The 17,005-nt window shown below is 19.9% G+C and overlaps 3 protein-coding genes across 4 annotated transcripts in view; 2 read left to right on the top strand and 1 right to left on the bottom strand.

Annotated features, from left to right (window-relative positions):
- LOC102676395 (paired box pox-neuro protein) overlaps window positions 1-5,142 on the top strand; it is a 42,879-nt gene extending 37,737 nt beyond the window's left edge. Inside the window, exons 4-6 of the mRNA XM_006623899.1 lie at window positions 2,254-2,500; window positions 3,832-4,000; window positions 4,532-5,142. Of these exons, the coding sequence (XP_006623962.1) occupies window positions 2,254-2,500; window positions 3,832-4,000; window positions 4,532-5,048 (933 nt within the window). The 3' untranslated portion in view covers window positions 5,049-5,142. The remainder of the gene's footprint in view (window positions 1-2,253; window positions 2,501-3,831; window positions 4,001-4,531) is intronic.
- A 4,067-nt stretch (window positions 5,143-9,209) lies between these two features.
- On the top strand, window positions 9,210-12,577 carry LOC102677134 (TRAF3-interacting protein 1). Its single transcript, XM_031514309.1, has 10 exons — window positions 9,210-9,501; window positions 9,579-9,696; window positions 9,772-9,884; window positions 10,637-10,912; window positions 10,979-11,364; window positions 11,454-11,579; window positions 11,672-11,912; window positions 12,005-12,124; window positions 12,184-12,269; window positions 12,359-12,577. The coding sequence occupies exons 1-10, from the start codon at window positions 9,367-9,369 to the stop codon at window positions 12,507-12,509; spliced, it is 1,752 nt and encodes a 583-aa protein (XP_031370169.1). The 5' UTR covers window positions 9,210-9,366; the 3' UTR covers window positions 12,510-12,577.
- Window positions 12,578-12,736: 159 nt separating this feature from the next.
- The window catches only part of LOC102676535 (RNA polymerase II-associated protein 3), a 12,213-nt gene continuing 7,944 nt past the window's right edge, over window positions 12,737-17,005 (bottom strand). The window contains exons 1-9 of one of the 2 annotated variants that reach the window (XM_031514310.1): window positions 15,527-15,565; window positions 15,235-15,449; window positions 15,033-15,164; window positions 14,409-14,659; window positions 14,114-14,324; window positions 13,719-14,039; window positions 13,273-13,536; window positions 12,974-13,166; window positions 12,737-12,890 (exon numbers count right to left, since the gene is read on the bottom strand). In XM_031514310.1, coding sequence (XP_031370170.1) covers window positions 12,796-12,890; window positions 12,974-13,166; window positions 13,273-13,536; window positions 13,719-14,039; window positions 14,114-14,324; window positions 14,409-14,659; window positions 15,033-15,164; window positions 15,235-15,372 — 1,605 coding nt within the window. In that variant the 5' untranslated portion in view covers window positions 15,373-15,449; window positions 15,527-15,565 and the 3' untranslated portion in view covers window positions 12,737-12,795. Of the gene's footprint in view, window positions 12,891-12,973; window positions 13,167-13,272; window positions 13,537-13,718; window positions 14,040-14,113; window positions 14,325-14,408; window positions 14,660-15,032; window positions 15,165-15,234; window positions 15,450-15,526; window positions 15,566-17,005 lie in introns of those variants that run through there. The other variant, XM_006623900.2, reaches the window with a different exon arrangement.

The raw sequence follows: 17,005 nt of genomic DNA on the forward strand, positions 1-17,005 counted from the left end.
TTAATTTTTATCCAAAAATAATATTAGATATCAATTTCAATTTAATTTTTGATTTAAAATTGTTACTTAAGTATGATCAATTATTTAAATATATTATTCAATTAATATTATTTACCTATCATATCTATTATTTAAAAATACTGTGATAATTCAGGACTTTTATTAATTTTTATTAAAATTCCATTTAATATTATAAATATGCAAATAATAACAACAAAACATATTTTAATAATTAATCACTAATTATCTATATTCAAAAATTATAATCATTTCAATTATAACAATAATCACAGTTATACATCGATTGAATAAAAATTTAATTATTAATTGTTATTAATAATTAAAAAATTTTTTTTGTTAAAAAAACGTCGGACTATCTCTATAATTAGAACAATAGTAACAATTTACAAAAATGTTGATAACAATTAAAATTCCAAAAAAAAAATTCCAAAATAATTAAATTTATGCTCCCTACATAGAATATCACGAGGAAATACGCCCCCCTCTTCTTGTATCAAATTGTATCATATTCGGTGTCAGTGACATAGTAGTTGCCCTAAAGAAATCGGCGATCTTGAAAATCTGTATACGACGAATAATATTTCCATTGCGTTAGCATAAAATTATCCAAAGCCCGAACGATAAGTTCATTAGCAAGTCAAATGAACGTTGGCCAGATTGAGCACCACTGGGCCTACTCAAAGGGACTGTCAAAAAGAAATAAGACGCGAGGAACGGATGACCCCCTCTCCATGGTAAACCGGGGCTAAACTGTAATAAAATGTGGTACACATTACCCACCTATCTTTGAGACCTTATCCGTTATCTGATTTACTGGCACAACTAACGTGTTTCACCTGTGAACGACATATGGTCGCTGCTGCCCTTTTCAACGATAGTATGACTACTTTCGCGTTAATTTGTCGATGAGATAGTGCCGATTCCCTTGGAAGGAAAGTTGGAAAGAAAAATGACCAAAGGCTAATGATCAACAACGATCAATTATAAGACCGTTGCTCATCATGGGATTGTAAATTTTATATGTGTGTATTAGAGAATTAATTCTTTATAAGTGCAACATTATTTAAATAAAAATAAATAACTTATTATTTGCATATTTATAAAAAATAGAATTAAATATGATTAATTAAAATTTCTTAATTTTTCTTTGATATATTAAAAAATAAGGAATAATAATTGATATAAATAGATTTATATCAAGATTAAGTTAAGATTAAGTTAAGATTATTATCTGATTTGATTATTATCTGAATTTAAATTGATAGCAATAAAATATGAGTAGAAATAAATAAATTTCAAATATTTTGATTATGGATAATTCTTTATATTCTTTATACTTTTGGAAATTTATTTGTATATGGAAAATAAAATTAAATGTATAATAAAATTGATTATTTGTTATTTATCTAATTTGACGTAGAAAATAAAAATCAATAATATAAATGAATTTGTTATATATGCAAATTAGAGTAAAGAATCATATATTTAAAATTCAAAATTTTAAAATAAAACTTTCTATTACTAACTTTTTTATTATTATATTTTTAAGAAAGTATAAAAAAAATTCTCAAAATTGGAATTAAAAAGCAAAAATTTTGTTTGCAAAAATGAAATGTAAAAAATATTAAAAATATTATAAAGAAGAATCACAATAGAAAAGAAAAGTAAAACTGCAGTAAATATTTATAACATTTATACGACATTGTAAATGTTTTTTTAGCGTACTTTAGTAATTCTATATTTGTGACAAAAAAAATCAATCTTATTCATTTATACATTTTATTATTGAAATCTTATCATCATTCTCATCATCAATAAAAAATCATAGAAGGATAGAATCAATATTGAATCGATAAAATCATTTTATATCTCAATAAACAATACTTAAATTTTGAAGATATCGAATTAATTTTAAATCTTAGTATATTAAATCTTTTTCAAAGCATCAGAATCTATGTAATTTTATTATATCATTCCTGTCTATATTTTATAAAATTTAACTTTCTTAATTAAAGTATATCAATATATTTAGATTTTAGTAGTTTGGTAAAATTGATTATAAATTGATATATTAATAATAATAAGTAATACATATTAATTATTATTTCCACATATCTTGTTCATTTTCTATGAAATTTCCCAAGATCTGTGTCTGATATGATCCTTTATTAAAATTTAATTCGAATTTTTATTCAAAAATTTTTATATTAAAATTTATGATTATTATTTCAGCAAGTAGCTACACCTACAGTTGTAAAAAAAATTTTACGAATGAAACAAGAACAACCAACAATGTTCGCTTGGGAGATCCGAGAACAACTTGCGCGACAAGGAGCTTGTGATCCTCAAAGTTTACCTTCTGTTTCTTCGGTAAATCGAATTCTTCGAGGCGGTGGACTTCATACTGATCATACAGGAATCGAGAGTGGTTCTCAGAGCAGCTATACCTCGCAAATTTCTTCAAATGTCCCTAATAGAGGTAAATTCTTATTATGAAATAAAATCTTTTTTTTAATTGATAATAAATTTTTAATTCATTTCACAAACTCGAATCCAGAATCTTAGTTTTCAATCAAAAATCTATATCAAAATTAATTTATTTTTATTGTGCTATTATTAGGAAAATTACATTGTATCATGAATATTGTTGATTAAATGATTTCTTAAAGATCTGTTTATATTTCAAAATCATGATTGGAATAATATATATACATATATATAATGAATCAAATCAATATTAAAACAATCAATATTAAAATAAATATATTAAAAAATGAAAAAAAAAAAAAGGAAATACATTATAAAGTTGCAACAATTGAAAGAAAAGAAAAAAGAAAAGAAAGGAAAAAAAAGAATAGAAGAAAGTAAAAAAAAAAAGAAATTGTAAAATACCCTGGTCGGCGATTGATTCGTCAGCATGCTGTATCTTGATGACCGACACGCAACTTATAAGAACTTATAAGAACTCGATTTTCTCAAAATTTATTTTGTTTATTCCATAAATTGTCTACAACACTGCGATTTTTTTTTTCTTTACTAACTGATATAGAGTTGTAAGCATAAAGTTTATATATTAATCAGTCATGGAATCCGTCGTGTTGTATAACACGATATCTTGTGCTAATTATATTATTATTTTTTAATTAGATTTACTTAAATTTTTTTAATAATTTTAATATTTTAAATATTCTGAAAAAAAAATATTAATAACTAAAAATATTAAAATTTTAATATTAATTATAAAATAAATTTAAAAATTTCGATTGTTAATTCATTTATAATTCATTATAAATGATCATTATTATTATAATTCATTTATGTTTGAAATATTTAAATCTATATTCCTACTTGTTTAAATATTAACTAATATCATTTGTCTAAATTGCTTATATAATATAATAATTTTATACAATATTATAATTATAATTGTAATTATTATAAATTATCATAAAAATAAATCATCTTTTCTCTATTCTTCTCATCCATTTCAAAAAATTATTTATAAATACGAATATAGTATATTGATTTAATTTAAAATAACAAATGAAAAAAAAAGAATAATTAAGATTGTAATAAACTTTGTATATTTCATATAATATATATATATAATGATTTATATGAACTTAATTTTATGAGAAATAAAAGTAATACAATTTAGAATTTCAACTTAACAATATTTTTAATTCAGAAAAATGTTAAATATTAATGAGATATATTGTTTATTAAATTATATTTTTAATTATATTTATTACCAATATTTATTACCATTATATTATCAATATTTTTAAAAATTTTTATTTTTATTTATAGATGCACTTATGAGAACGGATTACCAATTATTTTATCCAGGAACATTGGGACCATTGCATATTTCCACGACTTCTAGTAATACCAGCGCGCCATCTTGGAATCCGAGTTTTTATTCATCTCTTTATCAAGCAACAACATTGCACTTGCATCATGGAATGCAATCATTTACGTAAGTATAACTTAATTTTTTCCTTAAATGATTGTCTTCTATTTAATTAGTTTTCTTAATTTTTCAAATAACAATAAATAATACAAATGCCATTTATGCCATTTGAAATATAATAATAATTGATAGCTATAAATAAAAGAACTAAAAATTATAATCAAGCATTTATATTTTTTCTCTCCATTTCATTCAAATAACGAAAGTTTTTTATATATATTTTTATAGTTTCTAAAAATAAGAAACATATTCAAAATTATTTGAATATATAAAATACAATATTTGAATACAATAATAAAATATAAATAAAGTAAAAAAAAAATAAGGTAAATTAATAAATAAGCCTATATTTAAAAACTTTAATATAAAAAAATCTATACAAAAATTAATTTAATTAATTTTATTATATTTGTAATCTCTTTATAATAAAAAAAAGCAGAAAATTTATTACTCAAAATTTACTATTCAATTAAAAATTAATCTCTATCAAACAATTAAAATATATTAAATAAACAATTAAAAATTTATGTATTATAGATCGTTAGATGTAGAACGTCTCTCAGAGCAGAATGGACCAACGAATCAAGTCGATTTGAAATCCAGCTCGAGTTCAATGGCAGGCAGTGATGATTCCTTGGACAAAAGCGATCTAGATGAAAACACGGAATCCCAGGATCACTACAAACCATTTCAAAATTCACCTATTATTCTAGAACTTGGCCAAAAAATCGGTAGCGATCGTAGTGCATTCGTAAGACATAGTACATCCGGTTCGTCTATAAATCTCGAAAATCGACAGAGCCCACCTCCAGCGACCAGTGACAAGCAGAAGATAATGTCACCGCGAATTTTGAAAATCGGAAATGAGCAGAATACTATGGCCAAAGAAATAGCGGTTGAGGAAAGACCGACGCAACCCCAGAAAAAGAGAAATCCTTATTCAATAGAGGAACTTCTGAAAAAAGATGAGGGCAAAAGCACCTCGAAGAGGCTGAAACTAACGAATCTCGGCATAGTTCAACCCTGTGGAATTATCTTGAATAAAGAAATCTAAAGGATTGCGATTGGAAATAGGGGGGAAAATTTCAAAATCTGGTGATAGAGGCTAAAAATAAGATGATCGTCTGGATTTGGGAGAATTTTCGATACAAAAATAAATAAGGTGGATATGTAAAAAATGTTGAAAATGAACATGGAATTAAGATTTTAAGATATAAAGGAAACTAGAAAAAAGAAAATTATATAATTAAAAGAACAATTAATGAATATAAACTTGGATTAGGTTTATATTTGGTATCGGTGACTATTCATGACACTTAGAATTTAATGATATAAGAAATTAAAATATTTATTGGTAACATAATAATCCTTGATAATTTATTGTAACTTCTGAGTGACTTATTAAATAATAAAATAAAAAAAATAGTTTTTTTTAACGCTAATTTGTTTATTAATATAATATTAATATATTTTGAATGAAAAAGTCACAGTATATGTAAATACGTTTTACAATGAAGCAATTTTTCAACAATTTAAATAAAATTATTGCAAAATTATTTTTTTTCTGTGGCAAAAAGTTATAAATGAAGTTTACAAATATGAAAATGAAATTTATAATTTTATTTTAATGAAATATTTGATTATTGGATATAAATATTAATTAATAATAAATATTAATAAGGATAAAAATATGATTCCACTGTAAATATCAAATATAAACTCACTGATCAATCTGATTTATTTGATGAAAGAATCAATGATTAATATTTTTAAATACTGAAAAATATTCATACATGAACATTTTTAATTCTTTACCTTTGAGATTGCATTAAAAAATATTTATAAAACTATCAAAAGAATAAACAAATATTATCTTTTTTCAAAAATATAAATGAAATCTTATAAACTTGATTAAAATTAAACAATAATAATAAAATTCAGAATAATATAATATTTTATTTAATAAAATACTTTTTTCAGAATAATTATTTGAAAATTATTTAATCTTTTAAAAAAAAACTAGTATTTGATTAATTTTTAAGAAATTTATTTATTAATTAACACATTATTTCAAAAGGAAATGCATTAAAATACATTTACTAATTAAAAATTCAAAATGATCGATGTAAAACATATAAGATGGAAATGTAATATAATTTATTAAAAAGAAAGAATAGCAAAGTTGAATATTAATTTTTAAAAAAATAAAAAAAGAAATTAAATAAAAAAAGAAATTACAGCTTTATCAATGTTCGAAAATCTCGAAAATTAAAACGATCGTCATTATATTACCGACACGAAGAAAAGTATAAATTGTATGTAACATTAGCATGAATCGTCGATTATGTATTGTTGACTGCAATATCGTAGATTAAACATAAGTCTGTTAAATTAATTTATAATTAAATTATTTTTATTCATTCTTCCATATCTAATATCTCGATAATCTATTTCTTTTAAAGCAAATAAATATCGTCGACATACATATGGATAATAACATCACGATGAAACTTATGAATATTAGATTTTATAATTTATGATGATTTTCAGCAAAATCAACTTTGTGATCTCTGAATACTGAGATTTTTTTGTTACATAATTTGTGTGTGGTATAATTTTATTTTGTGAGCGGGACGATGCCATATTATTATGTATGATATTTAATTTTTATTTGATCAAAGACATTTTGACATATTCTGATAAAATAAAATGATTAGTAATCTTAATAAAAATGCTTATTTTTATTTATCATGTTAGAATAAAAAATTTTAATCAATTGGAATTCATATTTTAATAATATTAATCAAAATTTTTATAATATAATTATCAAAATAAATATTTTTTTCGAATATTAATAATTATTAATATAATATTAATATGGTAAATATTAAATATAAGTAAATTAATTAAATAAAAATGTTCAATTTAGATAAAATTTTCTTTCTAATATTTTTATGTCTACAATCTCTATATATTTATGTTATATGATATTACAGTTTATACATATATATAATGATTTGTAATATATATTTTATAATTTTACATTATGAATTATTCAATTAATTAAATTTTTTATTTCATTAAATTTTTTTACTCAACATAGATAAATTACTAATTTCAAAGAAATAATTTTTGAAATAATTTTTTGAGTATAAATATTAAAATGATGCTTACATTACAATTATTTTACTGATAAAAAATTCATTTAATAATTTTAATCATTCATCTTAGCGGAACTAAATAATTTATTTGAATAAACGTAAATTCATTTGAACATGATCAATTTACGAAAAGAATTTTTCATGAAGCGTCGTAAAATAATTTTAATTTTGATAAAAAAAAAAATCAACAAAACATATTAAAATAAAAGCCAAGCTTATTAGAAATCATGATTAACATATAACCTGAATTTGAATTGGGAAATACAATTAAACGAAAGTTCAATAAAACAGTGATTTTATAAAATATGATAAAAATGATGGTCTTAGAAAAAAGAAAATGAAATTAAATAAAGAATCGCATTTTATGGACGATCTTCTTTCTTTTACAATATTATAAAAACTATATAAAATTTTATATAATAAAGACAAATAAAAAATTTTTATTTGTCTTTTCATCGCAAACTAATTAATGCACTATAAAATACTAATGCATTGATGTCCATCTATTTATTCGTCTTCTTTTGAATAATGCTTGCTCATGAATTCTGATATTTTACGAGTCACTGTTCCTCAAATTATTGACTTATAATAATACTGACTATAATATTGACTTATAATAATGATAATAAAAAAATTAAGAAAATATAATAATCTAAAAGTACTGATTTTTATTTATTGAATAGTAATGTTTAGAATAAATAGATTTTTTAAAAATTACATTAAGAATTCGAATAATATAAAAAAATAACTTAAAATTATTATTAAACAAATTTATTCTCTTTCTAAAATTTTTCATTTCAAATCCTGCTATTTTAAATTTCAAGAAAAAAATTAAAATATATAATTCCAATGTTACATATTTATCTTTGAATTTCAATAATTATGAAGATAATTAATAATAAAATTTAAATATTATAAACAAACTATTCATATTATTCTATTAATTACCCACAAATGAAATATAGAATAAACTAATATTCAATACTTTTTAAGAATTCACCAATCATCAAATTTTTTTACCATTTTCATGTTAACATAATTATTATGCGATGTTACCAATTCAGTATAGAAAACATTTGTAAAATTATTAGCAATCGGAATAAAAAAATTTAGATTTTGCTATAAAAATTCTAAATAAGATACCAAAACAATTTATAAGAAACAAGATATAGATATATTTATAATTCTCGATTTAATCATACTCATATATTTATAATATAGATAACTACGAAATATTTAATTATTATAATCATTATTATTACAATAATTATTATATATAATTTTGAACACAATTCATTATATTCTTAATTTTTTTTATTTTATTGCATCTTGAATATATGAATAAATTCTTACTTTCAAAATTATTAATGCAATGAATATGATTTTTTTTATTTTATTTATGAAGAGAATTAAATAATAAATAAATAATTATTTTTAATACAAAAAATAATTTTTATAATCTTCGAATTTGAAAATTATAAAAAAAATATTATTTAGCAATTTTTAAATAAAATATTATTAAAAATCTGAAAAACTTATTATATATATAAATTATACATAGTTTAAAATTTACTTTATTATTTATTAAAATTCTAAAACTTTATTTAAAAATTGATGTTTAATCAACTATTAAATTTTTCGTCATTAATTAAAAATAATTTTGTTAATTAATTTTATAATTTCAATGGAATAAACTTTATAAATAATAATAAAATTAATTAAATAATTAATTAATACATATTAGTATAAATATTTTTTTTATTTTTTTTATATTATAGATTAAATTTTTAAAGATATCCCATGTCATATTTACTTCTGCCAGAAATGAGCAAAATTTTTAACGATTAAAGTTAAAAATAAAATTATTTCAATAATTTATTATTCAAAATAATCACAATTAACTATAACATCAAATGACCGAGGTTATACAAAAAGTAATCAACTATAATAAAGTAATAAAATATTCAGCTTTTTCAAATAAAATTTTTATTCAGAGTAACTAATTAATTTTTTACTCTTTTAATATCTAATTTTGATTTGTATTATAATATGATTGCAATATGATTGCAACAGTTTGTTAACGATATATGTAATACTACATATATATTATTATATTGTATTACATTGGTTACCAAGCAACCATTTAATACAACACAAACTTCAGGAAGGATAAGAAATGTCTATTACAATATATTTTATTTATAATTAACAATGGTTGATGACATAAAACCGGAAACAATTAAAAAAACTCAAGATTTACTCGGAAAGTATTTCAAAAAACCACCACTTACCGAAAAATTATTAAGAAAACCACCATTTCGATTTCTTCATGATATTATATCAGCAGTAACGTATTTCTTACGTATATTCTAAATAAAACAAATATAAAAAATTTTGTAACTAATAAATGAATGATATTGTAGATCATAAATGAAACTGGTTTTTTAAATGGTTTGTATTCAGAAGAAGAGCTAAATTCAGAAAATATAAAAACTAAAGAGGCGAAACTAGCTTATTTAACAAAATTGATCGATATTGTCAGTAAGTTATAATTTTTTTTAAATATATAAAAATATAATATTATTAGCATTCAAATATATCATACAATAATTTCAGAGATAGTTACTGGAATTAATTTAACTGTAAGAGCCAGTAAGATAATTTCTGGTCAAGAACCAACTAAAACAAATGAATTATTGCAAGCAATTGGAAAAGCTTTAGATAAAAAGGTAATATTAATTAAATATTTATAAATATAAAAAAGAAACTAATAGAAAAATTAATAATATTTTAATGTTAAAACTTTATAGACTTCATAGAGTTCATAGAATACTTATATAATTTTTAAGATTTTTTTTATTTATTAAGAGAATTAAGATTACAAAAGTTACACTTTTAACATTAAGAATGCATAGAATCAAAAATCAAAAATAATATCTCACTATTAAATCAAAAATATTTAAAAATGCTTATTTTATAGGTTACCATATTGGTTGCCATTTTTTTCACTGTGTTAACCAATAAAAAATGATAGTTTCCATTTTTTCTTGTTATGATATTATATACAAATATATTGAGATATATGTATAGAATGCTGATTCATATAAATTGATATTTAATATCTATGCATAGTGAGCTTGAGCATTCTACGAATGTGAAATAAATGTGAAAATAAAATATAAATCAATTGGATAACCGAAATTATAATGACTAAAGTTATAATAATAACAATATAAATATTATATTTAGTATCTATTGTTTTTATAAATATGAACAATGAGAAAAACCAATTTGATAGCTAATTTTAAAATAAAGCATTTCTAAATAGACATAGGTTTGTATTTCTTGTATTAAAAATAAAATTAAAATAAAATGGTAATTTTATTTGAAATCTACTTATTAAATTAATATATCAATTTGTAAAAAAAATATTCAAAATTTTCTGTTCCTGAAATTAAAATCTATTTTATAAATTAAACAGATAAATAGTGTGGAAGCCATTGAACAATATAAGAAAAATTTTGGAAAAAGTAAATCTAGTTTAAAAAATAAATTATCTGTAACAAAAAATGAAAAGAGATCATTATCAAAGGAAACATTACAAAAAAAAACTACGCCAACAAAAGAAAAATCTACAGAACAAAAGAAAAAAGGTTTCAATGAAAATAATATAACAAAACATGAAGAAACATATAAAGCAGAAAATCAAGAATCTCAAAAAAATATTAAAAACAATATAGAAACAATACAAGTTGAGGTAAATTAATATTTTTATATTTTGAATATAAAGATGAAAAATTACAATTAAATATATATTTTTTAGTTAATGCAAGAGAAAATTCCTCCATCTATATATAAAAAAAAATCTTTATCTGCTAAATCTAAACAGAATATATCCTCTACATGTTTATCTGAAATAACTCCTTTACAATTAGACAAAAAAATAGATGAAAAGCAAAACGAATCTGAAAACAAATCAAAACATACAATACATACTGAAAATAATGATTTACAAAATCAAATAGTTAATATATCAAATTCTGAATTGAAATCTACATCAATTGTAAAGGATAATAAAATAGATGAAGATACAAATAAATTACAAAAAATGCAAATTACAGATAATGAAATTTCTGTACAAAATATTAAAAAATTTGATCAATCAACATTAGAAATTCAAAGGATTCAATCAGAAAATAAAGATGCTAGGTATTAGTTATCTAATACTTTATCTTATAAAAGATTAAATTAAAACATTTAATACTAATAATATAATATTTAATATTAAATGCTTTTAGTATTTCACAATCAACTTCTAGACCAAGAAATTCTTTACGTCCACCTAGTTCAAGACCAATTAGTGCTAGACCTGCAGCACCCAAAATTCGAGGAAAAACAGAGTTAATTGTTAATGAAGAGATACTGTTAGAATCATTTTTAAATTTTTTACAAAAAAAGTTTATATGTTTATAAGTTATAAATTTTTATGAAATATGAATTATTAGTATTTTTTTAGGACACCTATGGGAAGTATTAATGTTATTGTAGAAAATTCCGATCTCAAAGAAGATGATGCTGAAGATATGGTAGTTATGGAAACTAAAGGAAATGATAGCGATTCTTTAAAAAACAATAATTTTAAAGTTAATGATCAATTAACACAAGAACATGGGCATCTTGTTGCTCAAATATTAGAAACACAAAAAGAATTGGTTAATAATGATAATGTAGATGTAATGCCTAAAAAAACAAATATTGTAAATATTCAATCATAATTTATTATTTTTATTATTATACTATTCTAACATAAAATTTTTTAATATATGAAATATAAATTGTTTGCTTTTAGGCATGGGATATAAGTTCAAAGCGTGACATAATAATAAAGGAAATTGATAAACTACGAAATACAATACAAATTTTAACTCGTGCAACAAATCCACTTGGAAAGTTATTAGATTATTTTCAGGTAATTTATTAACTTATTATTTGTTATAATATATTTATAATATAAATTATTATTTATAGGAAGATGTAGAAATTATGCAAAAAGAACTATTAGAATGGAAAAATCAATATCAACAAGTAAATGAACAATTAAAAATTGAAAAAATGTAAGAATATATAAATTTTATATATAAATTTAATAAATAAAATATCGTTCAAGATTATACGTGTATATTATATTAATAATTCTTTTCAGGAAAACACAAGAATTAATAGAACCTATGAAAGAAACATTAAAAGAAATTGATCATAATATGAAAATACAATTGAATAAAATATGTCAAGCAAAATCACAAGTTATGAAAAATGATCAAAGAATACAAACATTATTAAATGGTCATATTTAATTTTCGTTTCATTAGAATAATAATATTTTATTAATTTTAACATAATTTATTTTTTTTTTTAAATTTATATTATTTATACATTCTTTTATTAAGTTAATTATTGTACGTATATAAAATAATAAAATATGTACAAAATGTAATATAATAAAATAGTAAATAATACATAAAAAGTCTTATAATTTTCATGCGTTTATTTATTACTTATTAGAATAAAAACATTTATATAAAATATATAACTTAATCTTATTATATCACTCATAAATATTTCTATTAATAAATTTTTAACTTATTTTTTAATTTCGTATATATCTTCTAAAATTGAAATTTCATCTTGAGGTACATTTTCAACTGTCTTGCAATATTCGAAAAGGATTTTTAAACCTAAAAATTAATAAAAAAAAAAAATTGAAGAAAAATGGTACCAGTGTTTTATACTATTTTAAATTTTATGCAATAATACGTACTTTTTTTATCATTGTCATTAATAAACATGATAAATGTTCTAAATCGTTTAACTTGACTGAGATCTTTTAGATAATGGAATATTAAATCTTTTTTTCTTATAAATTCTATTTTTAAAATTTCTATTATTTGACAAAAAATATCAGATTCCATTGAATCTTGAAATATTTTAGGTAAACTATCTTTTGGTAATTGCTGAAATTTAATTTAATAATTTTATTAAATAATTCATTAATTTATAAATTGTAATTACAATATTTCATTTACTAAAAAATTATAATCTTTAAATATATTTTCCCACCTTTAAATATTTATATCTAAATTCTGGTGATTTATTTGTTTTCCAATTCATTATAAATTGTACGGCTGTTTTAGGAATTGGAGGTACAGTACTAATATCTTCCAAAGACTTAATAATTTTAACATTATTATTTTTTATAAGATTATTATCTTTACTAAATTCTTTTTTCTGTTGATCATTTTCAATGCACATTGTTTCGTCATTAATATAATTATGACTAATAACAAATTCCATTTCTTGAATAGGTATTTTTATCAATGATTTCTGTACAAATTTAATATAATATTATAAATACAATAAATATTAAATATATATAAGAATAAATATTATATTTATTATAATAAATATAATATAATAAATATTAGTATATATTAGTATAGTATTATTATATTTAGTATAATAAATATTTAATATATCTATGTATATTTTTTAATTAATAACTTTACCTTTGAGTGTAAATGTGGAGGTTTTTGAATTGGTTCTATAACAATAACATTATCTTTTTCTGGTAACCAATCTGGAATACGTGGATCCCTTTCATTTTTTATATCTATATCAAGCACATTATCTTTCTTATCTTTTTTATTTTTATTGTTTATAATATCTTTAATATTTTTATCATCCTCCATATAATTAATTTCAGTATTTTTAATATTTGCTGTTTGTACATTTAATGTAGTTTTATTCCACATTTTTTCAGCAATTTTTTTTTCAAATGTTGTATTTTTAGATAATTCTTTTGTATTTTCTTCTACTTCAATGCTTGTCTGTATGAAATATTTTTTAATATCTTGAATAAATAAATTTAATTAAATGATTTTAATTTTTATTTATTAATTACCTTTGAATATTTAATCTTATTTTCAATTTGATTAAATAATAATTTAGCTTCTTTATTAAAAGGTTCTAATTTTAAAATTTTTTCTAAATCTAATTTAGCTTCCTTGTATTGCTTTAAATTCATTCTAGCTGTTGCCCTTCTATGATAAGCTTTTATATAAGTTTCATCTAATTGTATTGCAGCAGAGCAATCAGATTCAGCAGAATAGAAACTGCAAAAAAAATATAATATCTAATATCATTTTACTGTTTTTAATTTAATATGCAAAATATAATTAAAATATAAATATATATACTTGTCTAATTTTAATTGACAAAGTGCACGGTTTGCATAAAATATTGCATCATGTGGAAATATTTTTATAGCATTACTATAACAACCAATTGCTTTAGACCATTTTTCTTGTTGCACAAAAATATTGCCTTCATTTTTATGTTTTGTTGCTTCTTGATGTGCTTTTTCTAATTGTTCTTTAGATATTGATTCATCTTCGGATTCATCTGAATATGAATATTCTTCTTCATCTATTTCCTTGCATGCCTTATCCTTTAAAATAATATAAATAACATTAAAATTATAAAATTTTATTTTTTTAAATACAAAATTTTGTATTTTTCGCACATTAATAGAATTTGATAAATAGATTATCAGAATCACAATTATTTAATTTTATTTTTAATTAGAAATTCATGATAAAAAAATCATTAATATTTAAATATCATTAATAATATTTTTAAATATTTATACTCAAAAAATTGAGTATAATTCAGAACTTAATTTTTATTAAAGCTTAGAAGAAAACATATTTACTTCTCAAAAATTATCAAAGAAAGTTATATGAAAATATTTTAAAATAAAATTTCATTTATAATAACATTTAAAATTAATTTAATTTTTTTAATATAATAATGAAACTTACTACATCAAATTTATCCCAAGCAGAATAATCATAAGATTTTATTTTTTTCGATTTAGTATCAATTTTATTTATTTTTTTTGAAATTTTTTTTATTTTATTTTTATGTTTGGTTCTAATTGGTGGTAAAGTGACCTACAAAAAATATTCTTATATATATATAATATAAATATTCTTATCCTTTAAAAAAAATGATAATTTTTACTTGATAATTTCGTTCTTTCCTTAATTCATCATCTTTACGTTTCATTTGTTCTTCCCAATTCTTCATATCAAGAAATTCTTTTTGTAAATCTTCTGCATTATTCTTCACTTGCTTTTGCATTAAAATTGATTTATCCATTTTTTTATTATATTATAATTATTATAATTAATGAAGTTAAAATATCAGTTGCAAATTTAGGTTAATTTTTGCACTTCCTAAAAAATGAATAATGATTTCATCATTTACGTATTAGTTTACTAAAATATTTGATTATTTAAAATAAAATTTTTACTTTATTCGCGCTATATATTTTTATATATCATAAAAAATACCATAAAAATTTCGCATAATTTATTATGTTAAATTTATTATATCATGTTTTTAATCAAAAAATTTTCTTAATTCTCTTATTTATATACAAAAAATATTTTTTTTTTTTGTAAGTTAATGTTAGAACTTTTAATATTGCTAATAATAAATAATTTTAATTATGTTAAAGTTATCATATATAACACTTCCAACAATTTTCGAAATGTTTTTAAATATTATGCCATAAATAACATTAGAATAGATTTAATATTTAATGTATTTTCTTGTTCAATATTTTGAGAATTGTGCTTAAGAGCCCTCATTATATAAAAAAATGAACTTAACTAAGTTATTCATTGTTTACATTGTATCTTATTTATAGCATAAAGAAATAAAATAAGACATGACATTTTATAGAATATTGTATTACATGTTGTAATATATTGACAATTAGCATTTCTTATATCATTTAATATATTATAACCTAAGTGCTATCAAAGATAAATCTAATATATATATTACGAACGAAATAAGAATTAGTAATATAAGAGAATAAGAATATAAGGTGACCTAAAAATATGAAAATATTTATTAATTATTAATTATAAAACATCTATTAATTAAAAATTCCTGAAATAATTTCAAGCATCATTTTCCTTTACAAAATTTTTCGTTCGACTTTGATTAAGAATTTGTTAAGAAAATATTGACCAATCACAGAACACATATCTTAATTGAATTATAGTGATAATAGTGTTAGTTATATGCTATTGACTGAACACGAACAAGCTAAATAACATATATTGGAAAAAATGTGTTAAATATAACAAATATTTTTTTATCGATAAAAAATTATATCACTAAATAAACTATAATATTCAATATTCTGTACATATCACTATTTATAAAACTATTTATAAAAATAAATCAATTATCTTATGAACTTTATAACTCAAATTTATCTATCATTCCAACTTAAAAATTTAACATTCATTTTAGCATCTTCTGCTATGAAAGCATGCAATGAAATAGTTATTAAAATATTAATAGGAATTAAATTCAGCAAATATTATTGTGCGATGAACAATTATTATTTGATGTAAATAATTTTTATCACTCAAATAATATTATCAAGGCAATGAAATTGCGGCAATATGTTGCAGACTTATAATTATTGAATAAAATACTATTGGAATCATTTTTTACATTGTAGCTTTTTAAATGATTAAATATGCGAAATTTTTTTTAAATAAATAATAAATATCGACAAAAATAACATAAAAAATATTTATTTTAATCTTTTTTCAAAATCATATAAATACATATATATAAATATATATAAATATATATAAATAATATGTAATATAATATTATATTATATTAATATTATATTATAATATATATTATAATATTCAATTATTAAATAAATATAATAAATAAAATATAAAAAGCGAAAATTTTA

This window comes from Apis dorsata, unplaced genomic scaffold, assembly GCF_000469605.1.
Source record: "Apis dorsata unplaced genomic scaffold, Apis dorsata 1.3 scaffold_978, whole genome shotgun sequence".
NCBI classification, from domain to species: domain Eukaryota; kingdom Metazoa; phylum Arthropoda; class Insecta; order Hymenoptera; family Apidae; genus Apis; species Apis dorsata.